Below are 22,416 nucleotides of genomic sequence, written 5' to 3' on the forward strand. Positions count from 1 at the left end.
CTTAGACCTGAATGTGTATCACACGCTTACAATATCAGCCTGCATTACTTTTGTTTTTAGTCTTTCAATCAGTTTACATTTCTTATCAACAGAAGTGAGTACATGTAAATGTAAATCATGTGTATGGGAAGTTTAACCAAATAAAAAGCTGACACCTTAAACCACTTCTTTATTCTTTATTCACTGACCTTCATGAGACAGTTTTATACGTCAACACAACATATTTTATAAGATGATACGTTTACGACTTCTTATGATGCAGATTCAAACATTTATCGAATGAAGCTAAATACAGTGTTACAATGGTCTAACATAAGAATTCCTCCTGCCAGTTGATTTGAATCAAAAAGGTGTTCCTCTGCTCAACAGTCAGCATCCTGTAAAGAGAAAATATTATAATTAAATGACTCGTTTTAATGCATAGTAAAAAAAAAAAAAAAAACATATTTTTTTTATTTCGACCGATTCACCAACATGTTCTTCATGTGTGTTAAAAGTCTGAGGTTTTGCATGACATTGAGGATTAGGAAGCGAGTCTCACCCGTCTCTGCGACCTCCTCCTTCAACTCCTCATAGTATTGGAAGACTTGTCCATGTCGGTCACTTCTCCAACTTAAAATGAAGTCGTCCACCGACCGGAGTCTTAGGCGCGCCTCCAACTTAGAGAAGAAACCAGCGTTACAAAACACACAGCTTCATTTTCTACTTTCATGCTGACAAGCTAAACCCAGAGGCGCTGCTTGTCAACAGGCAAAGCGGGGCAATTGCTTATGGGCCCCCGGACCAGTAGGGGGCCCTATTAAAATTTGCACTTTTTGCAATGTCAGTAGGAAACCTCCCTAAGGGGGCCCCGTCTGACAACACTCAGGAAGTCATCTTTGATCTTTGATACATTTAAATAAAGTTTTTAAAAATCTGTATTGATTCTTCTTCTTGTTTTTTGAGAAAGGAGGCAGGTAGTATACTTTTACCATGATTGTGGCTACAGGTCAAAACAGCGACTGAAGTCCCATTCCCCCTTAAATTCAGATGCATTTGAAATATACAGAATGATCTGCATTCTTTAGTACCTCTTTCAGGAGAGCGTAAAAAAGTAAAATTCAAGTGGTATCTTATAGTCTAATAGAGCGTTGGTATTTTCAGAGGGGGAAAAAAGTTCCAGTAAACGCACCACGAACAATACACTTTTTTTATCACATCAGAAGTTTAGTATTTTATTTTATTTTACGTTGTAACCATTATGTGCAAGAGTGGCCGACATAAGTTATTAGTGTCATATCTTTGTAAGACCATGTAGTTCCCGCATCAACATCAAAATAACACTTTCAAAAAGACACGACAGGAGTAAAAATGTTTACGTGATTAATAAACCTCAGAAAAATACAAGCGTGTTAGGATTTCTCCTTTTGCTTACTTTTTCATCTTGACACAAGATTTATTTAAACATCCTGTCATATCAGATAAATATTACAGGTTATAAAAACATTAGTAGATTTTATGTTGCCTATTTAACCTTGTCTCGATACATCTTCCGCATGATGTCAAATCACTGCATCATTATGGTCTACGAAATGACTTTATAATGTTTTCTTTTCCCGACTTAATGTGTGGCTAAGATTTGATGAAATGGAGTTGTTACCATTACGATAACAACCAATCAGATGTGAATATCTTATTTATATTCATATTATTCTGTTAAAAAAAAAGATGGCTTGAACATTAACATCCGACTCCAGCTGATCATACGTCAAGTAATACAGATGCTGAAATGTAGAAAATAATGCAAAACATCAAGGCACCTTTCAGCATCAATTTAGTTTAATTCACAAACAAATCTCAAATTCATTGTTATTTGATCAAAAAAACGACATAAATGATATCCAATTACATGCATTTCATTCATTTTCACAATCTGTTTCTTCAAAAGAAAACATTGATCTATGTCACAATACACAGAACAGATTAGAACAGCCAATAAAACCAAGAACAAAGATGTATAAATATGAATAAGTTGAATAGACTCTATAAAGGAAAGTAGAGGAGAAAAAAACATGACTTAATATTTGAACTGAACAAAGTTTCACTACTCTTTTGTTCCAGCAGCATTGCTGTACCTAAGACGATTTAACTCCACCTCTTTGGCCCAAGTAAATATATCACAGCAACTACTGAATGGGTTCCCATGTAATTATTAACAGAATAATAGGGTTAAGCCGAACCAACTAAAATCAAGTTTAAATAAGAAATGCACTTACATTGATAAAAAGTTTCATCTCTATTAAAGTCCCAAAATGTTCAACATCTACAGTATCCCTGCCCCATCACATCTGGACATCCCCCCCCTCCCCCAAGACAACTGGACCCTGAATGGTTAAGCCAAGATAGGAACGTCTATGCGCTGAAGCATGTGATTCAAACTCAGTCGTAACCCAAATCCCTCTAAGAAAAACAGACATTTGCTGGCCTGTTTCCTGTGGAGGTGTGAGCTCAGTCCTAACTGGAAGAAGGATGTCTTGTATCTCTGGGACTTGCCACACGTTCCCTTTGCTCCACAAGTCATTGATCCGGTTCCATTTCTCCTTTGTTCTGTTGTGTCGGCTATCGGCTAGCTCAGCATCGACCTGTCTCTCCACAATAGCGTCCAACCTTGATTTGTGAATCCACTTGCTCAGTCCAGAGCCCTTTCCCAGAAAAAAGAGAGGCACAAGGTATCGACCTCGGAGGTACTTGGCATACCCATCTCTCTCAAATGCTTTCTCCATGAATGTGATGTGTTGTTGCAGATCAGGTCCAATCACGTCAAGCGACAGTTGTGCAGGCTCTCCTTCTGATTCCTGTTGCTCATTTCTGTCCTCATCCTCCCAGGTCTCGTTTTCTGACCCGTTGTCCTCTGTTGCCGGTTGTTTCACTTCCTCATCCTCTTCTTCAACCAACTGAGGATGTTCCTCAGGCCAAAACAACAGCAGCACCAAAAGATAAAACTCAGGGCTTCTACGCCCCACTTCAGTGTCCAAGAATCCGAACAGAACGGTCTTGAGTTCATTCACAGGAGTGAGTTTCGAGGAGTTATGCTTCTTGTTGCTCAAGATGATATTTGAGAGAATGTACCTCCCAGCCGCTTCGACATCTCCAACATCTGTCTCATGGGTGGTTTTCAAATCGTCGCAGATTGCTTCTAAATCAGAGGTGGTTTCCTGCGCCTCCAAAAACCCGGCGCGTCTTCCCATTGACGTGAACAGGCCGTGATTCAAACGCTCCAGGAGGCCCGGAAAGCTGGTGGAATGCGCTGCGTCTTTTCTGGTATAGTGTTTGTAGCAGAGAGCAACGTCTTTCCAGAAGTAGGGCGGCTCTGAGGTTGTCTCGTCGGGCTTGGAGTAGCCAAGGTACCATTCAAAAAAGCCAAATTTGGCTTCAACTTCCATTTCCAAATTGTGGAGGTGTGTCCATCGAGGATCACGGTTTATCTTTTGGAGTTTCTCAAAGGCTATGTTTGCCACTTGGAGGAAGCCAAACAATCCTCTGTCGTTAAAAGTTTTTGAAATGTTTACGCTGCCCGCTGAATCTATCATTTCAGTCCCTTCTTCGTTGTCAGCTTTTGTTCCCACATCTTTAAACACCGTCAAGGCCTCTCGAGCCATGTCTAAGATTTCCTCCAGTTGATTGGCTGTCCTCAGTAAACGGTTCTTGTAAACCTGGCCAAGAGTGTCAGCCACATGAGAGTTGTTTTGAGCTCTGCTAATGGCTATCTTTGCCCAAGTTTCAGCTCTGTCATAGATACCTCTCTTTATGTAATAGAAACGGGAAAGAGTTTGGGGATAGATGTGGTTCTGTGTCATTATATTTGATGCGGTTTTCAAGACAGAGATAGCGTTGTAAGAATTCTCCTGCTCACATATATCTAAAACTAACGGTGAGAACTTCTCTTTGCCATTTTCTCCCATTTCTCTCTTGGTCAGTAAATCTTTGATGAACTCTACTGTTGTTGGTTGGGCCTCATCTCTGCAGAGTAAATCCATGAATTTCTTCACAATATTACTCCTTGAAATTCCTGAGTCAGTGAGTAGCTGTAATGCTTCAGTTGTTAACAGTGGCTTAATGTGACACATGCGGTCAGGGTTTGGACTGGATATGTTTATGAAGCTGATAAAAGGCTCCATTCTTTCTTCAAAGGGGGGACCTCCATGGATGGGATCAGGAGGTCCAAGGATCTGTTGACACTCAGACATCAGAAGAAAGGACCCAGGAACGTAGGTGTTCAGCAGCACCAGAAAAGAGAACAGTTGCGTGTTGGGGGAGTTTGGGTTTTCTCTCACATAGTCTCTGACTTTATCAGCTTCCTCCAGTGTCATCTGTTCACCATCCGAAGAGGTTTCATCTCCGCTGTCAGATGTCAAAGTTTCTGTTGAGTGGTGATCCATTTTTTGTCTTCACTTCTTCAAAAAGGCAAACAACCCTAAAGAGATGATAAAAACAGAGCCCATGTCAAAGGAGGAAAAAGAGGGCAAGATAGTGATAAGTGGAGCTGATAGTAACATTTTAATATAAAGGTAACTGACTGAATGCTGCCCCGGGCACTGGCTCTTTTTCAGTAGATCACAAAGGTATACATGACATCTTTTAAAGAGGACATATTATCCCCCTTTTCCACCTTTTCAAACAGTCCCCCTGTGGTCTAAATGAAACATCTGTGCTGTGCTTTGGTCAAAATATAACATGAATCAAGCACCAGAGGAGGTTTGTGACCCTGTATAAACCAGCTCTCTCAGAACGCTCCGTTTTGGTGTGTGTGTCTCTTTAAGTGCTATGAGCTTCCCCCTTAACCCCCCTGCCGGCGACCGGTGCTTACGAGTTCAGCTTTGAGCTACCATGGCAACTTATCAGCGTGCCCCCTTGGAAAAACATGGCTCCTGGAGACAACACAGGAGGGGAGGGGATTTCTTTTTTTTTTTTTTTACCAGAATCCCACTGTGATGTCACAAAGGGAGCACATTTGAAACAGAGCATGTTTCTCTGTGTTGTAAGACTTATGCAGACCCCAAACAAAAGACTGGATGGGTTTATTTCACATTTTGTGGGTCAGTAGACTCTCAGGTTACCCAGATATATGTTCAAAAACACTGTAGAAGTAGATTTTTCACAATACGTCCCCTTTAATTTTTTATTTTTCAAATGTGTGTTGTATTGATAATACTAATGTGAACTTTGGAAAATAAAACATGGTGTCACTTTATTTGTAACATAATGATGATGAACACTGGTTAGAGATATTTTTCACAAGGGTCCCAAAAGACTCCAAAATGGCCACTATCCTATTCTATTGATAATACAATATATACGATGTAAATTTTATTGGCTACCACTTTTAAAATGTTTGTCAAGTCCACCACTTAGTAATAAAAATAGTGTTTATTGTAATTTTCCATTTGAAAAATAAACTGTACAGTCTAATTTCTGAACTTCATTCATCGTCTATATTGATTCACTCACATTTGCAGAATTGAAGAACCAGTCGATGTTTTGTCCAAGACATGTAAAAAAAACATATGCATAGTCCAGCACAGACATAAAAGTGGCAGAAACCTCTTCTTAGATTCAAAAGAGAGGTAGGATTTGATTCTACAACCTCAGTTTTCATTTTTAACCTTTTTACCAGCTGCTGAATGTGAGGTGTAAAAGAGAGGGACTCGTCAATTAAAATACCAAGATATCTGTATCTGGAAACACACTCAATGTGTGTACCATGAGAGGGGAGATTGAAAGGAGGTAAAATGGTTTAGATTTTGGATTAGACAACGTCATGATTTGGTTTTGTCTGCGTTTAAATCAAGTTTTAAGTCATAAAAAAACAACCTTGTAGCTGCATATATGACGTGTGTAAACTTGTTTCATTCTTATTTGTAACAGATGATTTCATGACTCATTTTGCTGAAGGCCTTTTTGGTTAAACAGAAAGTGAAAAAAACTAAAAGTGTTTCACTGATTTGACTCATGGTGACTTATGAAAGAGTTTCTTTGATTCCCTGAATGCCTAAATGTTTATTTTATTCATGATTAAAAACTGATTTGAACATGTAACAATGCTTAACTTTCTGGATAACCATGTTAAAGATTACAGTACGTTAATAAGTCATTCATTCTGAATGAGACTTTGAATGTGCTCTGATGTGGGTTCAGAGAGTGGAATGCTGTAAATCTTGAAATTCATGATATTTATCTGCATGATGAAGCCACAAGAAGAGTTTCTTCTTCCTCATTCACACTTTTGTTGTAACCTAAAAAATAGAAGTTATCTGAACTCAGCATTATAATTTAAAAGTGCACTGTAAAAAAAAAAAAAAAAATCCTGTTTATTTTACATATTTTTACTTTTGAATGATGGGAAAATAATGATAAAATTACAAAAGTAAATTGTGACTTATGTAAACATAATTTTAGATTTTTTTTTAACGTCATGTACATTTCTTTCCTGAAACATTTTTTTATTAAACCTTAAAATACACAAAATCCCATTTAAAATTAAAGTTGCAAAGTGTATTTTAATTACAGAAAATTGCTGTATTTTTTATTAGATACCTTTTAGAAAACAAATGTACAAGATGCAAAACATTTTTACGAGCGCTGAAACTAATTTAAAAACAACAGAATTTCATAGAGGAGGAAAAGTACCAAATGTCTGAAGTGATTCAATGGGTGAGTTAGTTTTGGCAGAAAGACTCTGTTTAATGTGTCAAACAGAGTTTATGGTGACTGAATGAGGTTTTGTCTGTTTTGTTGAACCCACCTGAGACAGTTAACGCAGTCTTCAGTCCAAACAAACAAATTGACCGCTCACTAAATCACTTCCAGCACATTCCCTTTCCAGAAAGATTCTTTACTTTGTACATTTTTCTCAACGCTTTTAAAAATGTTTAAATGCATCTTGTAAACTTGTTTTCTAAAATACAACTTTGTTTTGTCCTAGATATATTTTTTTCAGTAATTTATTGGAGCCCCAGCTAACAGAATATTACAGGTTTTTTTTACAGTGTGGGATTTATTATTATCTCATAATGAAAGCAACAAAACTTAACAATAAAGTGATGACTTGTGGATTTATCAGCATGAGATTACATTGTGTGTGTGTGTGTGTGTGTTTCCTTTGTTCCCTGCTGTAATCTCGATGCTACTTCAAAAATTCATAAATCCTCATAAATAAAGTATTGTTCATGTTTTCTCTCTTTGCATTATTTTGTCATTTTCATTATTACTGTGGTTATGATTATCATTGTCTTAAATATCTACAGCTCTTTTTGTTGTTTTAGATCAAGATTACTGAAATGTTTTTTTTTTTTAAATGATTATCTAAAATTCCTAATGAAGCTTACATAAAATCATATCAGCAGCCACAAATCAGCATGAAGGTAACGTTACAGGTAAAAAACAGCAAAACACCGTCATCTACACTGCGAGTTAAAATCCATCAAACACAAATAAAAACTGTACATGCAAATCTTCTTACCTGTTTGAGTTCCAGCCGCTGTGTGGGTGACCTGTGAGTCCAAGGCAGTTTATTTATTAGCAGATTTTAGCCACACCCTTTGCATACTGTAAATCTGTATCTATTGTGCGTATCTCATTGTGCTGAGTTTCATTTCTCTGTGGTGATACAGCATATAATTACAACATAGGCTCTATTGATTGCATCATTAATAATTACTTTAATGCCACGGGCTGGAAGGACAAGATGCCATTCCATTATTATCTTTATCTAAGAATCTTCTGGTTTCCCAGAATACTAACTTCCTGATACTTGTTTTTTAGTCACACCTTGAAACACAAAACACAACTTAACATTCAAGTTAGATTAACGAAGAAATGGAAGTAAAGTCTCTCTGCTTCATCACTCCACAGGTGGGAATATAAATGTTCTCCTTAGACCTGAATGTGTATCACACGCTTACAATATCAGCCTGCATTACTTTTGTTTTTAGTCTTTCAATCAGTTTACATTTCTTATCAACAGAAGTGAGTACATGTAAATGTAAATCATGTGTATGGGAAGTTTAACCAAATAAAAAGCTGACACCTTAAACCACTTCTTTATTCTTTATTCACTGACCTTCATGAGACAGTTTTATACGTCAACACAACATATTTTATAAGATGATACGTTTACGACTTCTTATGATGCAGATTCAAACATTTATCGAATGAAGCTAAATACAGTGTTACAATGGTCTAACATAAGAATTCCTCCTGCCAGTTGATTTGAATCAAAAAGGTGTTCCTCTGCTCAACAGTCAGCATCCTGTAAAGAGAAAATATTATAATTAAATGACTCGTTTTAATGCATAGTAAAAAAAAAAAAAAAAACATATTTTTTTTATTTCGACCGATTCACCAACATGTTCTTCATGTGTGTTAAAAGTCTGAGGTTTTGCATGACATTGAGGATTAGGAAGCGAGTCTCACCCGTCTCTGCGACCTCCTCCTTCAACTCCTCATAGTATTGGAAGACTTGTCCATGTCGGTCACTTCTCCAACTTAAAATGAAGTCGTCCACCGACCGGAGTCTTAGGCGCGCCTCCAACTTAGAGAAGAAACCAGCGTTACAAAACACACAGCTTCATTTTCTACTTTCATGCTGACAAGCTAAACCCAGAGGCGCTGCTTGTCAACAGGCAAAGCGGGGCAATTGCTTATGGGCCCCCGGACCAGTAGGGGGCCCTATTAAAATTTGCACTTTTTGCAATGTCAGTAGGAAACCTCTGCATTCTTTAGTACCTCTTTCAGGAGAGCGTCCCGTATTTTTGAGTCTGTCAGGTTCAAATCTGAGCGCACCATCATCCTCATCACCATCTTCTTTACTTTGAGACCTGCGGAATCCAGGCAAAGTCAGTTAATCGGTTAATATTTACACTTGATTCAGTTTTGATTTACCAATTTGCCACTTCCCTCCCCAACAGCTTGCTACAAACATCTGCTGTTCACCCTTTGGTATTTTCCAAGTACAGTGGATCTTTAAGGGTTTTCCTAAAAACTGCTGCCTGCTGTGTCGGAGCTGATTAGAAGGACAAGTAAACCAAATACGTGATAGCCAAAAAAAAAAAAAAAGAAAAGGTGCATGAGTGCTAATCTTATGGGTTATAAATCTCTACATGGCACAAATCTTTCATAATAAATAAATGTTGAATATGAACACATAAAGTATGGTATGTTCTATAAAAAAAAAGGCAATACCTATGGCTTAATACTTTATTTCTGTTACTAAACTCATTTTTAAAATCACGATTTCAAGCCTTCCAATTGGTCAATTCCATTTTCTAGATGTTAAAGTTTCAACCAACAATCAAATTGTGAATTAAATGAAATGAAAGGTTTGCTAACAAGTCACTTAAGTTATTCAACTTTCTAATCAGATACTCACCACCCTGACAGACGAATGTGTTCTCCTGGTTACACTGAGCGTCGACCCAGCGCCCCTTGTAACGAACTGAAACTGCAGCGCAGTTTTCCCGATCCGGCTTGTAAGCCAGCCAGTTCCTGAAGGAGGTTTGACTTCCGTCGGCCCACATCCAGGCATCACTGAACAGACCGATCCACACTTTTTTTTCCAGAATGATGCTACCATACCATGTTTTGATTGTCTGGATGACATCAGCCATATCCTGCTCGCTGTTGATGTAGGCCATGTCAGTGTGCTCACTTCGGCACAGCTCCAGACTGTAAGCCCAGCTACGTGCATCAGAACGATAAACATACCTTTTGTCACCATTGATTTGACCTAAAGAGACAAACGGAAAAAGAGACAGCAGCTAAGATTGAAGAAAGTCAACGGGAGATACAGGGTAAAAAATCTAGAAATAAGTTGCTTTAAATGGATAAGATAAAGAGCTTTCACACATGCACAAAACTCCAGAAAAACTCCTGATATTTCCAGCGCAAACAGCACATTTCTGTTTTTCCTACTTTACCACCACTACTCACAGCATTTGCAATGTAAAGAAACGGGAGGCGTGTTTTTATACTCTGCAATAAATTCTTTATTTTTAAGATTTTAAAAGAGGCATTTCTCGATAGACAAAAAGCCCCACGTCAATTAATGCGCCCTGTTGCAGCTTAGCACGCACGTCTCGATGGGTAGCACGATCCCATAGAATGCCAGGGACTTCCGGGGGCCAAATTCGTACGTGGTTGTCATGGTTACAGCAACAGTTAAAAAACTTAAAAAGACTGCGCCTATTGTATAGTTTTTTTTTCGTAATAGTAACACGATAAACTCATTGGATAGGTCTTTGGTAAGAGCTTCACGGGCATCCAATCCAAATTCAAACAATAATAATCAGAAATGTGTGACTAGCATGCTTCGTAATTCACAATGTGTCTTCGACTCACGTTCATAGCACACGCAACCTTTTGTGTCTGCGCAGGATAGATCGTTCCAGCCGCCTTTCTCAGATATCTCCACGCACCATTCATCGCCCGAAGGTTCACCGTCATGCCACTTGTAGAACGACGCTGGGCCGCTGCCATCCGACCACATCCACCTGCGAGCACCTCCTTTCTGAAGCCCGATCCAGCTGTAGGTCCAGTCATGGCCCAGCGCCGTCAGCAGCTCGTCGTTGTCGTCCATGTTGCCGACGGTGGCGAGGTCGGTGTACTTCACCCTGCAGAACCTCTGAGCGTCATACCAGCTCCGGTGGCTTTTGATGAGGTGGTATTGCTGAGATGCTTTTGGGCAAGAAAAGTTGGAACATTTACATCACATTGTGTTGCCAACAATGAGGCGCCGCCCGCGAGCTAGTTCAGGCAGTCGCCTCGAGCTGCTCTGATTTCACACCTGACATGCCTCATTCTCAACAATCACCTGACAACACCTCCTTCCAATTAGCGGCCTATTTAAAGCCTTTATATGCGCTCAAGTATATCCTCTGAAAATAACTCTGTGAGTCATGACTGTCTACAATGGGTGTAACACCCGAGTCCCACTGTCTGTGATGTTTTCAGAGTTTTCAGAGTCCTATCTTCACTTTGTTTACATCGACAGGACGGCCGGCTGACTCCTCCCCTCACGTATAAAAGTTGTTTAATTGAGGGACTAGAGAAAAGAAGAATAACATACTGTACTCACTGCTTAACTGTGTTTCTAGATCACGCTCATTTCAGGTAAATTTACATGCAGTGTGAAGATACGAGCATAATAAAGATCACTAGCGTTAGCATGCTAACACAACAATGCACCGCGAGTTGTTTTGGTTTCATGCTGGTGCTCAAGGGCGACATCTGCTGGATCAAAAAAATCACATATAAAGCCTTTAAGCTGCGAGATTTCCTGTCTCTCCCTTGTGCTCCGTCGTTCCCAGTTCTGACCTGAACCAGTACTGCACTCTCGCTCAGCCCCACCCCCCCACCCCAGCATCCACCTGTAGGCTCCGACTGCGGGGGTTTAAGATATCATCCCATCACTCCTCAAATTTCTGCATGTAAAATAAAACTGTGAGGAGTGATGAGGTCGAAGCCTAAACGGCAAACACAAACTTTATTCTGACGCAATGAATATTTTAAACCAGTGGTTTCTCAACTGGTCTAGCCTAAGGATCCACCACCAACAACCAAAATTTCAAATTTTCAAACAGTCAGATTTATTGAATGAAAAATAGTGCAGTTTGGACAGAACAAAGAGAATGAACAAAAACAATTTCCAGTCACATGTTCACGACCCACTAAAACCGCCCCTGCGACCCACTTTTAAGTCCCCGACCCACCAGTTGAGAAACCACTGTTTTAAACGATACAAACGTAGTAGGTTGTCTGATTGAAATCAAAATGAACAACACCAAGAAAAGTTCAAATAATATAATTTAAAACCTCATCTACTCCCATTGACTTTACTCATGCCATGCTGTGATTTTAAAATACTTCAGTTTGTCTCTTCATCGCTCGAATCTGAAAGGTTGTGATCTCATCAATGATGTGAATGAAATCTGTGTCAATGGATGGTTACATGCAAAAGGTGCCAAATTCAAAATGTGACTCTTTTAATGCAACAGCATCTTCCAAATATCTTGCATATTCACAACTTGTCCACATTAATGTGACCAGTGTGACAAGTATTTACCTACAATTTATTAAAAAAAAAAACAATTAGGATATGTTTCTCATGAAAAGATACATACTCAGCTGAGTGGTCCTCTGAAACAAGAAGAGAAGCCCTGTGGACAAAAGCAAACTGAGGTAGTTTCATCTTTTATCATACATTAGTGTCAATAGAATTTAAAGCCAATCAGCTACAGTGAATTATTTACTGAGCTTACCAATTAAGGGTATAGTCCAATGTAACCACGCCATTTCTCTGAGTCAGAAGAATACAAATGAAGTTACACATCTTTTAATTTTTAGCGTTGTTTTAGACTTCACATACTGAGCACTTAACTTTAAGAAAAGAATAATCAACATCCAGTTATCACATAACACCAGACTGCATGATTTGCGTGGTTGTATACGATATACAGCATGGAGGATTTTTACAAAAAGTAAACATTTTTTTGTTAACATGGACCTACCTTTGTTGTTGAGACCTCTCAGGACTAACCACACCAAGAAGTCCAGGAAGTACGATGGGGGGGGGGGGGGGGGGGATTCATGGAAATTTGTGTTACTTTTCATGTTTTATGCAAAAAACCTTGGCCAGCAGCGAGGAAGACACGAGTGGATTTGGTTACTAATGGTCCTTCAGCAGCAGGTGGTCAAACAAGCTTCTTTGGTTCCCCACCTTTGTGTTGTTTTGTGTCGGCATTACTTTGCTAGTGTTATTTTATTGATTTATTTTTACATCTACTTTATTAATTAATGAGGGAATGGATGTTTGTAGGTAAAGAGTTCCACAATTTTGGTCCTGCAATGTAAAAAGCGCGATCCCTGTTGCACTTTGTCCTGGATCTAGGTACTGACAGAAGGTTTTGGTCAGATGAACTTAGATCTCTTACAGGCTGATATGGGGACGGGAGATCTGAGAGGTAAGCTGGGGCAAGTCCATTTAATGCGGTGAACACAGCCAACAGTATTTTTTAAATCAATCCTCAGTGTAGTAAGAATTGGAGTGATTTGATCCCTCCTTTTTGACCGTGTTAGGACTCTGGCTGCTGAATTTAGTATGAGCTGAAGATGGGATAGGCACGACTGAGTGCTACCAACTTAAAGTGAATTATAGTAATCGATGCGAGTGGATCTAAATGCATATCCACTCGGAGAGCTCAAGGACGCCTCGGCAGTACTCAGGAAGTGCCCTGGCCCCTCTCCAGCTACCAGACCACTTTACATATTTTGGCCCACACCGGGAAAACATTTCTTTAAAGTCAGAAAACTTTGAATTACCCCAAATCTAATTGTTTAAAAAATGTGGCTTCTTTCTTTTATTTTCTTTGAACTTAACTATACCCCTTTTCTTTTTTCAGAATTATTGAGAAAATGAATTTTTCGCACACACAAAAAAACAAATCAATTGTTTTCGCATTTTCAACTTAGTTCAGAAATCACACGCACTCCAAAAGTTAAATGAAAATAATCCAATGCAGTGTGATTTAAAATCCGGTCAAACTTTCTATGTATTCAGACAAACAAAATGCAAATAAAAAACATTTCCAATAATTTGTGCGGAGAGGCATGATCAGTGTTATGAAAGGGAAACCCAAAATTTAATGAAACAGTTCTTAGTTTACAAGCTAAATTAATTTAAAAAGCCATTTTACAATAAAATCAAAGTGCCTTCATGATCCGTCAATCTCCGCTGAATGTCCTTGACTTGTTGTCTTCTCTGCTTTTGAGGCAAAAGATTTGTATAATCGATTTGACTAAGCAAACACTCACTAAGTGTGTTTGAGTCACGTTTTGGGGGGATAACAATGCCCCCCGCCCCCTAACAATTACATATACAATATACAAGAAAGCAGGAAAGTGTACAATGAGGTGACACATATTATTGAATTATCTGCATAGAACAATCATATAAAAGAAGCCAAAAAATACCAGTGATTAAAGATTTATTAATCAAGAGGTACGTATAATGAAAAAGATAAATACATAATTACTTCAACAAATTCTGCCAATTCCAAGGAATTGTATCAGGTTGGTAAGCCAACAAAAAAATCAACAAATATAATAACTACTTGAAGTATTTTAGAAATTAAAACCATGAATTGTTTGCTAACAGGGGAAATATATTTTGTTTTATTTTGATTAATATTTTCCCAACTCTTCCCTGTAGTTCAATTTGTTTTTAAAGACGCCTCAGTTGAGTTTCTTCTTAATTTCTTCTCCACGTTCATCTGTTGGCAAAACAAACACAGCAGGTTTTTATCACGAGGAAGTTGCACGATTCATCCGTAACTGTCACACGGACATGCTGCTGTCTCCTGAAGTACTCATAATAATTCATGGTGCCTACACAGGGGCGTCATGCAAGCCAAAATTCCTATGGGGGGCTAAGATAGTGGAGTCAAGGGTTCCTTCTTGGAAAAAATGGGAAAAATTATGCAATTTTCTGCATTTTTAAACATTTATAATCAAAGGCAAAATGGGTATTATTTCTTGGTCATAATGGTCACCATCTTATCTTAAAGAGCTAATGGTGCCGTCTTGCCCCTCTAGAACATTACCCTCCCAGATTACAGGCCTGCTCGTGGTACCTACAGTCTCTAAAGCCCTGTTTCCACGAAGCGGTCCGGTTTGGTTCAGTACAGTTCGGTACGGTAAACCCTGAACTTGCTTGCGTTTCCACAGCCAACTGTACTCTTATTTAGTAAGCGGAGTGTAAGGCAGAGATGGAGATAGCCGCGTCAGCTATGTAATAATGTGACATCATAGCAGCCCAACACAATGTAGCCCGTTATGAATTAAGTTAAACGTTCAAGAAGAACAAGGACGCAGTAAACAAGGGATCCCTTTAGGGTCGGATCGGTACCCTTGGCACACCAACAGAAGGGTACCAAAAAAGTAGGACGGTACAGATCCGTTATTTTGATACCATTACCTACTTTTGACTGTGGAGACGCCAATAAATGGGTACCGTACCGAACCGAACTGGACCGGACAACTTGGTGGAAATGGGGCTTAAATGTAATATGGGAGGTAGAGCCTTCAGTTATCAGGCCCTTCTCTTTTGGAATCATCTACCAGTCAGGGTCCAGGAGGCAGACACCCTCTGTACACTTACACCCTCTAGTAGATTTAAAACCCCTGCTTCCTTTTTGATAGCAGCTTATAGTTTGAGGGCTGGCTCAGGTAAGGACCAGCTCTTAATAATGCTGCTATAAGCCTAGACTGCCGCCTGCCGGGGGAGCTGGCACATTGAGCTCCTGTCTCTCTCTCCCTCTCTCTCTCTCTCTCTCTGTGCATTTACATCATATTACTGCCTGTCACTTTCCATAATGTTCAGGAGTGCCTGAGCTTCCTTGTCTCGTAGGTTCCTCTGTATTATTGGTGTGAATGGCCATATGCTTTAGACTCCCCTCCCCCACCCCTGGTCTTTATAAATTGGTTTAATAAAGAGCGAGGTATAGACCTGCTGTTGACTAAGTCATATAGCTTACATTATTTAGGTAATATGAGTACATTTGTTACATAACACATAAACCTAAGTAACATGACATACTCGCGTTACTTTTGGGACTACATATGACCTTTAATAAACTCAGACCATTATCTTTTTCCTAAACCTAAGCAAGTTGTTTCAGAGTCTTGTGCGAACCACCACATGGGATATTTAATGTGTAAAGTGGATGCTGCAAGGATGCTAAATATATCTGTCCAATTCACTCCGCACAATGACAAAAGCAATGAAACTAGTTTGATTTGGCCAGCTATATAACAGAATATCTCTTGATGGTCATGCTTGAGGTTAATTTGATGTAAAGTAATATGAACTTTAGGATGAAATCTCTGGTTACCTCGCTCTGTTGGCTGTGTCTCTGCCCTCACAGACCAACTGAGCAGAGTGATGTCGGTGAATACCTGCCGGTCAATAATAGATGCTTCAAACTAAGAGCCAAAACGAAAGAAACTGTTAGTCTTTGGTGACACGTGAATTTAAAGGTCAAATGATAGCCAAACATGTACACTGCTGCTTCTTGTACCTGCTGGAAGAATTTAAGTTGGTTGGTTGGGTCTGTGAGGTCTAAGTTAGTCAGCAACCTCATCTTTATCACAGTCCTTCTCTGAACATCTGGAAACACAGTGGCACCATATCATAACATCTTTAATAACAATAACTACAGAGCATCTTGTATGAACTCCAATAGTAAACTATTTTATTTAAAGTTCTCTTTGGGCCATTTTCAAATAAAGGCAAAAAGCTCAAAAATATGTCTTTAAAAAGTGTAGATGTGCAGCTTTTAAAACTTTTTAACTGTCCAGACCGTACCACAAACATGAGTTTAAACTATTTATTATCAAGAATATTTACCTGTCCCGATGGTGGCAGGTTCAGGGATCGGAGCTGGAGTGACTTCAGTAATTTCTGAGCGAGGAGAGAAAAGATGAAGAGTGCAAAAGAAAGCGAGTCAGCGTTGGTCCATCGATTGTCTGTGAAGGTTTTCAGTCGTCCAGGTCATAGTGAATCAAAGCTTCATCTAAAAGGCAACTAGAGATAGTTGAAGCTTTTTCTTTAAAGACTTTTCACCTCATGCTGAAAGACTTTTTCAGCAACTTTTAAGCGAGTGAAAAAGGTTTCCAAAACGCTGTATGTTCTTTGCGCGACGAATAGAAACAAACAGTACAAAAGTGTCTGTTGCGTCTGGGCTTACTGTGGCACAGAAAGTTGAATCTGCTGCTACAATTCCAGTCGTCCCATCCCCCGTCTTGCATAGTAACACACGCCCGAGGGTTGTTATCGTTACTGGGCTGATATGCCAGCCACTTTCTGAAAAAGGAGCTGCTGCCGTCCGACCACTTCCAGGGGACCCTGTGCAGGCCGATCCAGGCCTCCTGCACACCTATGCCCTCCTGCAGCCTGCGCTTCAGCTCCAGGTTCTCTGCCGGACTCCTCACGCTCACCAGATCTGTGTGGTGCTGCCTGCAGAAGTGTCGAGCATCAAACCAGCTCTTGTCTTCGACCACCAGCACATAGTGATCATCACCACCATCTATATGGAGGAAAAAAGGAAAACCATGTAACTTGCGAAATAGAACGACGACAGGGCGGGACGACAACCGGACGCAAAGTGGCTGCTGTTTTAAACGGCTTCTGTTTTTCTAACCAATCGTGGATTTTTATCATATTAACAAAATCGCTGTGTACAGCTGTACTGCTAACCTACTAACTTAATGATGATGGTCTCCATATTATTGATGATGATGATGGTAATGACGATGGTTTTTGTTTGATAACGACGACTTATAAGATGGTTTCTATACTGATTAGAGCTCTCAAGAACTGCCCTCAATGTTGTGCTTTGCCTCTGGTCACTTCCTGTCAGCACCTGTGTGTCCAATCAGACTCAAAGCTGATCGTTTGCTCTTACTGACATTGTTCCCTTTTTTCTAGATCCTTGCTTGTGTTGTTCTTACTCTCTGATGTACGTCGCTTTGGATAAAAAGCGTCTGCTGAGTGAATTGTAGCTGTATAACTGCAGATGACATCAGAGTACCATCTATCTGCGTAAGTGTTTTTTTCTGTGATCAAAATTAAAACATCAGTTTGACAGCCCTAGGTATCTTTTTTAAATGTTTTAAATAAAGCAAATATCCCCGCAAATTATTATTATCAATGAAGTCTTCAGTCTCTGATCAATCAAAAGAGGTTCAATTAAAACAATTAGTCATCTGTACAGCCATAAACACAGCAGCTCAACATATAATAGCCCCTATGCTTCCCACCCTCAGCGTAACATCAAAAGGGAAAATGGCCAACATGTGAATATTGTGAATATGGCACACAGATAATTAGTATTTTTAATCATTCAGTTGAGTGCTCTCTCCTGTACGCACAGCTCACCGTTGAAACAAACGAGAGGCATTTCGACCGTGCAGCTGTTGTTCGTCCAGACGCCCTTTTCCGTCATGGAGGCGCAGTACTCGCCTGACTCCGCGTTGTCTGGCCCGCTCTCCTCCCATTGCCTGTAGTCCGGATCTAGTCCTGCGTAGAACTGCTCGCCCACCAGAGACCATTTCCAGGTGTTCACATCACCATACAGGCCGATCCAGAAGGACGTGGTCCAGTTGACGGCCATGTTGTGAATTGCGTCGACTCCCTCCTCGTTGTAAATGGTGGCCAGGTCATCGTGCTCGGCTCTGCAGTAGCTCTGGGCCTCAGTCCAGTTCAGCTTCAAGTTGGTGATGAGAGTGTACTCATGTAAGACGGACATGGAGTCTAAATTGGGAATAAAAACGTTACTCTTTCTGCTGCCCTTGAAATACTGTTGAAAATGTGGCAGTGTAGTTCCTCTTTCAGGTCATTAAAGTTTGCAAGATTTGAAAAGTTAAGAGAGAAAAAAGGAGAATAAAAAAACATATAACTATGTTTTTTTTTTTCAGATATCATTGTTTAGAGCAGGGGTGTCCAAAGTGCGGCCCGAGGGCCATTTGCGGCCCTTGGGGGGATTTTTTGCGGCCCGTGACTTCAAATGAAGAATCAGAAGGTTTTGATTAAGATTGGCACATTATCTTATTTTTCTTTTTCATGTTAACAAGGGCTGAACAATATCCCTAAAATAGAAAATGTTCAGTAACATGTTTGTTGTTGTTCTTTAAATCTACAGCTTTTACTATTTTCCACATTTTTTTGTAAACTATGAAAAACAACGTATGCACAGTTTTTGCAAACAAGTGGACTGTTGTTTAACCATTTAATGACCTGAGCTAAATGCAGAAAGCTTTTCCAAAAAAACATGAACCACGTTACAGGCTCTGAGGAAAAAAACAAATAAAGTGGAACGAAGAAATTAAAATATTTGATTTCCTTTTATTAAAGGGTTTCTTTAGCGAGCCTTTTGATTCTGATCTACAAAGCCTTACTATTTTTTCAACTATATTTTAAAAAACAAAACCTGTGGCCCGCGAGCGATTCTAACACAACAATTTTGACCCGCGTTTGGACACCACTGGTTTAGACGTTTCATTACCCAACAGTATAAAAATGTGTTTGCATCTTGACAACATTAAAATGCGGCTCAAATTTGTGTAAATGTGTTAATTTCTTGAATCCATTCAGATTAATGATACTGATATAAAATGTGGAACGCCAGTCACGACTAAAACTGGGCTAAAATATTTGACTTTCTCTTGTATTTACATAATAAACGGTAGTGTTGGAATTGGTAGTGAAATAGCTGCTGTTGTGGTGTAAAGCCCTTAAAATTAATGTCACCATATTTACTTAACCTTTAACCCATCAACGGTTTTTGAGTTATATGACTTCATTTCAAATCGTTATCAACAATACGGTAATATTCAGAAAACTAGACAGAAAAAGTATTTTCTTACCCGTCTTGGGGATGACTGCCACAATAATGAAAAAGGTCCCTGCAAATTACATGTCAAATCCATTTTCAAGAAAAATGCGTTTGAATAAAAAAAGATTGTATTCTTTAAAAATAGCTAAAACTGGTTACTTAATTTTTGCAAAGTTGGTGATAAGAGGAGTACAAACCAAAGAAAAGCAGACTCTTCAAACGTCCCTCCATGTTCTGCAGTCATCAGACAAAAAAAACCCAAATGTAGCAATATAAAAGAAAATTCAAACACAGAGGTCTTGCATCTCTGTGAATGTTGCCTTACCTTCTCTGGTTGTGTCTTCAAATTGAAGAAAATTTACTCTCGAGTCTCCTTACCTGACTCCCAAGTTTGGATACTAAATGGTCCGTGACCACAGGACAGTGGTTGTGTGTTTTAGTTTTGCACTTTTGGTGAGAACGATGGTCTGTTTAAGATAGTCAGAGAAGACATGTTTGTTCAATGTGAGAACATGTCTACAGCTCAGCATGCTGCCAACTTAAGATGACAAGATGCAAATAGACAAAAACAAGCAAATAGTGAAAACATCTTTACCAATTTGACAGTACACAGGTGACTTCATGCAAATAACACAACAAAAGTACAGATATGCTGAATTATGCAGGCGTCAACTGGAACTGGAACCGGTAAAAAGTGATAAAAAAGAACTTTTTGTAAGGTGTACTTTTTGTTTTTGTTTCTAGCCATGAGTATCCCAGTCCTATTCATGACTTCTTTCATATCTTCCAATCTGTTTGAAGCCTTAATAAAGTGTTTATCGGTATTTGTAGTATTTTTTAAACTTCAGGGGGTGTTGTAAATACGTAAATATAAACGTGTGTTGTGTCTATTTGCATGATTTTTCTTTCTTATGTGCCATGAAAGATTATGGCCACAGTATGGATTTATAGGTAAAATCCGGAGTTAGGGTATGGGGAATTCAAGAAAAAACGTGTGCATGTGTGAAGGTGTATGTTTGTGAATGTATCTTTGTGGGGACCGATGAGATTTTTGATACTTGAGAGTGAGGACACTTTGCAAAGTGAGGACCCTTGCTCCCTATCCCTCTTCCTGCATCTTATCCCATCTCTCCCCCTATCCCTTTCCAAGCCCGGCGCAGTCTAGGCCTGTGATGGCTGTTTCGTCATGAGCCGGGGATCCAGCCGAAGATTTCTGCCTTTTAATAAGACAGTTTTTTCTTACCACTGTAACTTTTGCTGCTTTGCTAAAAGTGCTCATGATGGATAGGCCGGAAACATAACAATGAGTAAGGTCTGTTACCTGCTTTTTGTAACATAACAATGAATAAGGTCTTTTTACCTGCTCTTTTGTAATGTTAACAGACAAAGAGTAAGGTATTTTACCTGTTTCTTGTAAAGTGTCTCGAGATAACACTTGTTATGAGTTGATGCTATACAAATAAAAATTGATTGATTGATTGATTGACTTTTCCCCTTATACTACTTTTAATCCTTACAACATTATGGATTCAAAGGTAAAGACCACATTTAGGTTGTGGGGAAGTAATGAGGTCTGGAAAAAAGTGTGCATGTGTGAAGGTGTATGTTTGTGCATGTATCTTTGTGGGGACCAATGACGCTTTTTATTGTTGAAAGTGAGGACACTTTGCTAAACGAGGACATTTCCCCTTACGCTACTTTCATTAATTCCAAAATCAAGGATTCAAAGGTAAAGATTAATTTAGTTTGTGGGGAATGAATGCTTTCATGAAAACAGTGTGCGTCTGCTTTTTCTTATGTCTTTGTGGGGACCGTTGGGGATTTTTGATTCTGGAGTACGAGGAGATCTCTGAAAAGCGAGGGCATTTACCCTTATTGCTGTGCTCATGACGTCACCGGATTTTAGGTGTACTTTAATGTTTTTACGTTTTCAAATGTTCATTCATAAAGGTGTTTAAATTCTGCGCTTGTCATATGCCGTTTGTTTTTCAGAAATTCATATTTTTGTGTACTTCTAAACAGTTTATGGGAAAAAGCCAACAGTTGAAGGTTGGTATTTAGTTTTGGTTAAGTTAGGGGATGGGCATGGACACGTGTATGTGGTCGTAAGTGTCTGCATGTAGGAGTGACGTTTCTTTGTAAACTTTGGTTTGCAGTAGACCTCTACAGTGTTTACATGATGTCTGGACCAGACATTTGGTTACTGTTGGTTACTGTTGTTTGTCTGAGCATGAGGGGGCGAGTTGTTTTGAAAAGACCAGGTGGGACAGACAACAACAACTACATGTAGGGGGGGGGGGGGGGGTACTTGTTAAAGGACATTTGGATTTTGTCATTGTGACATTACACAAGGGAATTCATTGATGTTGCATGTTGTACTTTGGCAACAATATTGTGTAGAATTATTTCCTCTTATATGACCATTTATCAATTTTTTTTTAAAGTTGTGCAAATGTGAAAAACAGTACAAGTACTAGACAATAAAAACAATGCATGTAAAAACTGAGCAGGACAATTCAGATATCAATGAATATTACGACGTGTGCATCAGTGTTGGGATGTGAAAGGTTAGGGACTGTGTAATGCGCATGCTGTGGGGCAAGGGGTAAAGGTCCTCTGATTTCTCCAAGTACAAGAAACACAAAATAACCAAAATGAATGAATCCATCCAAAAGAGATAGTTTGTAGAAATGGAAAAAAAAAAATCAAAGAAGATCCTGTGAGAAACTAGGACAGAAGAAATGGCTTTGAGGGTTCCTCTTTCATCATTTTCACTAAGGCTGCTCTTCTCTTACAACCTTTCAGAATAATCATTTTAACCACGGCCCAGTTTAAATCGATTTACGGCTTTATTAGCTAATTTTCTTTTCTTGTTCATTAACCATTCCCTTTTACGCCGGCCTACTACAGTACACCATTTTCATTTTAATTAGTTGGAATCTAAGGAGAAATTTAAAAAAAAAAAAAAAGAAGTTATATTTGATTTAAGGTG

At 39.1% G+C, this 22,416-nt stretch overlaps 3 protein-coding genes across 3 annotated transcripts; all 3 read right to left on the reverse strand.

Moving 5' to 3' along the window:
- Positions 1 to 1,796: 1,796 nt before the first annotated feature.
- Positions 1,797 to 7,580, reverse strand: LOC132958670 (sterile alpha motif domain-containing protein 9-like). Its single transcript, XM_061031643.1, has 2 exons — positions 7,499 to 7,580; positions 1,797 to 4,453 (listed from the first exon to the last, which is right to left on the reverse strand). The coding sequence occupies exon 2, from the start codon at positions 4,416 to 4,418 to the stop codon at positions 2,322 to 2,324; it is 2,097 nt and encodes a 698-aa protein (XP_060887626.1). The 5' UTR covers positions 4,419 to 4,453; positions 7,499 to 7,580; the 3' UTR covers positions 1,797 to 2,321.
- A 484-nt stretch (positions 7,581 to 8,064) lies between these two features.
- LOC132958517 (macrophage mannose receptor 1-like) lies at positions 8,065 to 12,474 on the reverse strand. Its single transcript, XM_061031420.1, has 7 exons — positions 12,294 to 12,474; positions 12,156 to 12,191; positions 10,375 to 10,710; positions 9,407 to 9,763; positions 8,764 to 8,855; positions 8,452 to 8,569; positions 8,065 to 8,287 (listed from the first exon to the last, which is right to left on the reverse strand). The coding sequence occupies exons 1-7, from the start codon at positions 12,325 to 12,327 to the stop codon at positions 8,280 to 8,282; spliced, it is 981 nt and encodes a 326-aa protein (XP_060887403.1). The 5' UTR covers positions 12,328 to 12,474; the 3' UTR covers positions 8,065 to 8,279.
- A 1,549-nt stretch (positions 12,475 to 14,023) lies between these two features.
- LOC132958944 (macrophage mannose receptor 1) lies at positions 14,024 to 18,035 on the reverse strand. The gene is made up of 6 exons (XM_061032022.1): positions 17,969 to 18,035; positions 16,779 to 17,117; positions 16,439 to 16,492; positions 16,110 to 16,198; positions 15,924 to 16,014; positions 14,024 to 14,303 (listed from the first exon to the last, which is right to left on the reverse strand). Exons 1-6 carry the CDS (start codon positions 18,033 to 18,035, stop codon positions 14,266 to 14,268), a joined length of 678 nt encoding a protein of 225 aa, XP_060888005.1. The 3' UTR covers positions 14,024 to 14,265.
- Between the last annotated feature and the right edge of the window lie 4,381 nt (positions 18,036 to 22,416).

Source organism: Labrus mixtus, chromosome 23 (genome assembly GCF_963584025.1).
Source record: "Labrus mixtus chromosome 23, fLabMix1.1, whole genome shotgun sequence".
Lineage (NCBI taxonomy): Eukaryota > Metazoa > Chordata > Actinopteri > Labriformes > Labridae > Labrus > Labrus mixtus.

Coding starts and splice junctions, on each gene's coding strand:
- LOC132958670 (XM_061031643.1), bottom strand. CDS start 4,418: ATGGATCACCACTCAACAGAAACTTTGACATCTGACAGCGGAGATGAA.
- LOC132958517 (XM_061031420.1), bottom strand. CDS start 12,327: ATGGCGTGGTTACATTGGACTATACCCTTAATTG. Junction 12,192..12,293: donor TTGGACTATACCCTTAATTG/GTAAGCTCAGTA, acceptor TTTTGTCCACAG/GGCTTCTCTTCTTGTTTCAG. Junction 8,856..9,406: donor CACATTCGTCTGTCAGGGTG/GTGAGTATCTGA, acceptor TGGATTCCGCAG/GTCTCAAAGTAAAGAAGATG.
- LOC132958944 (XM_061032022.1), bottom strand. CDS start 18,035: ATGACGGAAAAGGGCGTCTGGACGAACAACAGCTGCACGGTCGAAATG. Junction 16,199..16,438: donor ACCTGCCACCATCGGGACAG/GTAAATATTCTT, acceptor CTGTGTTTCCAG/ATGTTCAGAGAAGGACTGTG. Junction 16,015..16,109: donor AACTTAAATTCTTCCAGCAG/GTACAAGAAGCA, acceptor TTTGGCTCTTAG/TTTGAAGCATCTATTATTGA.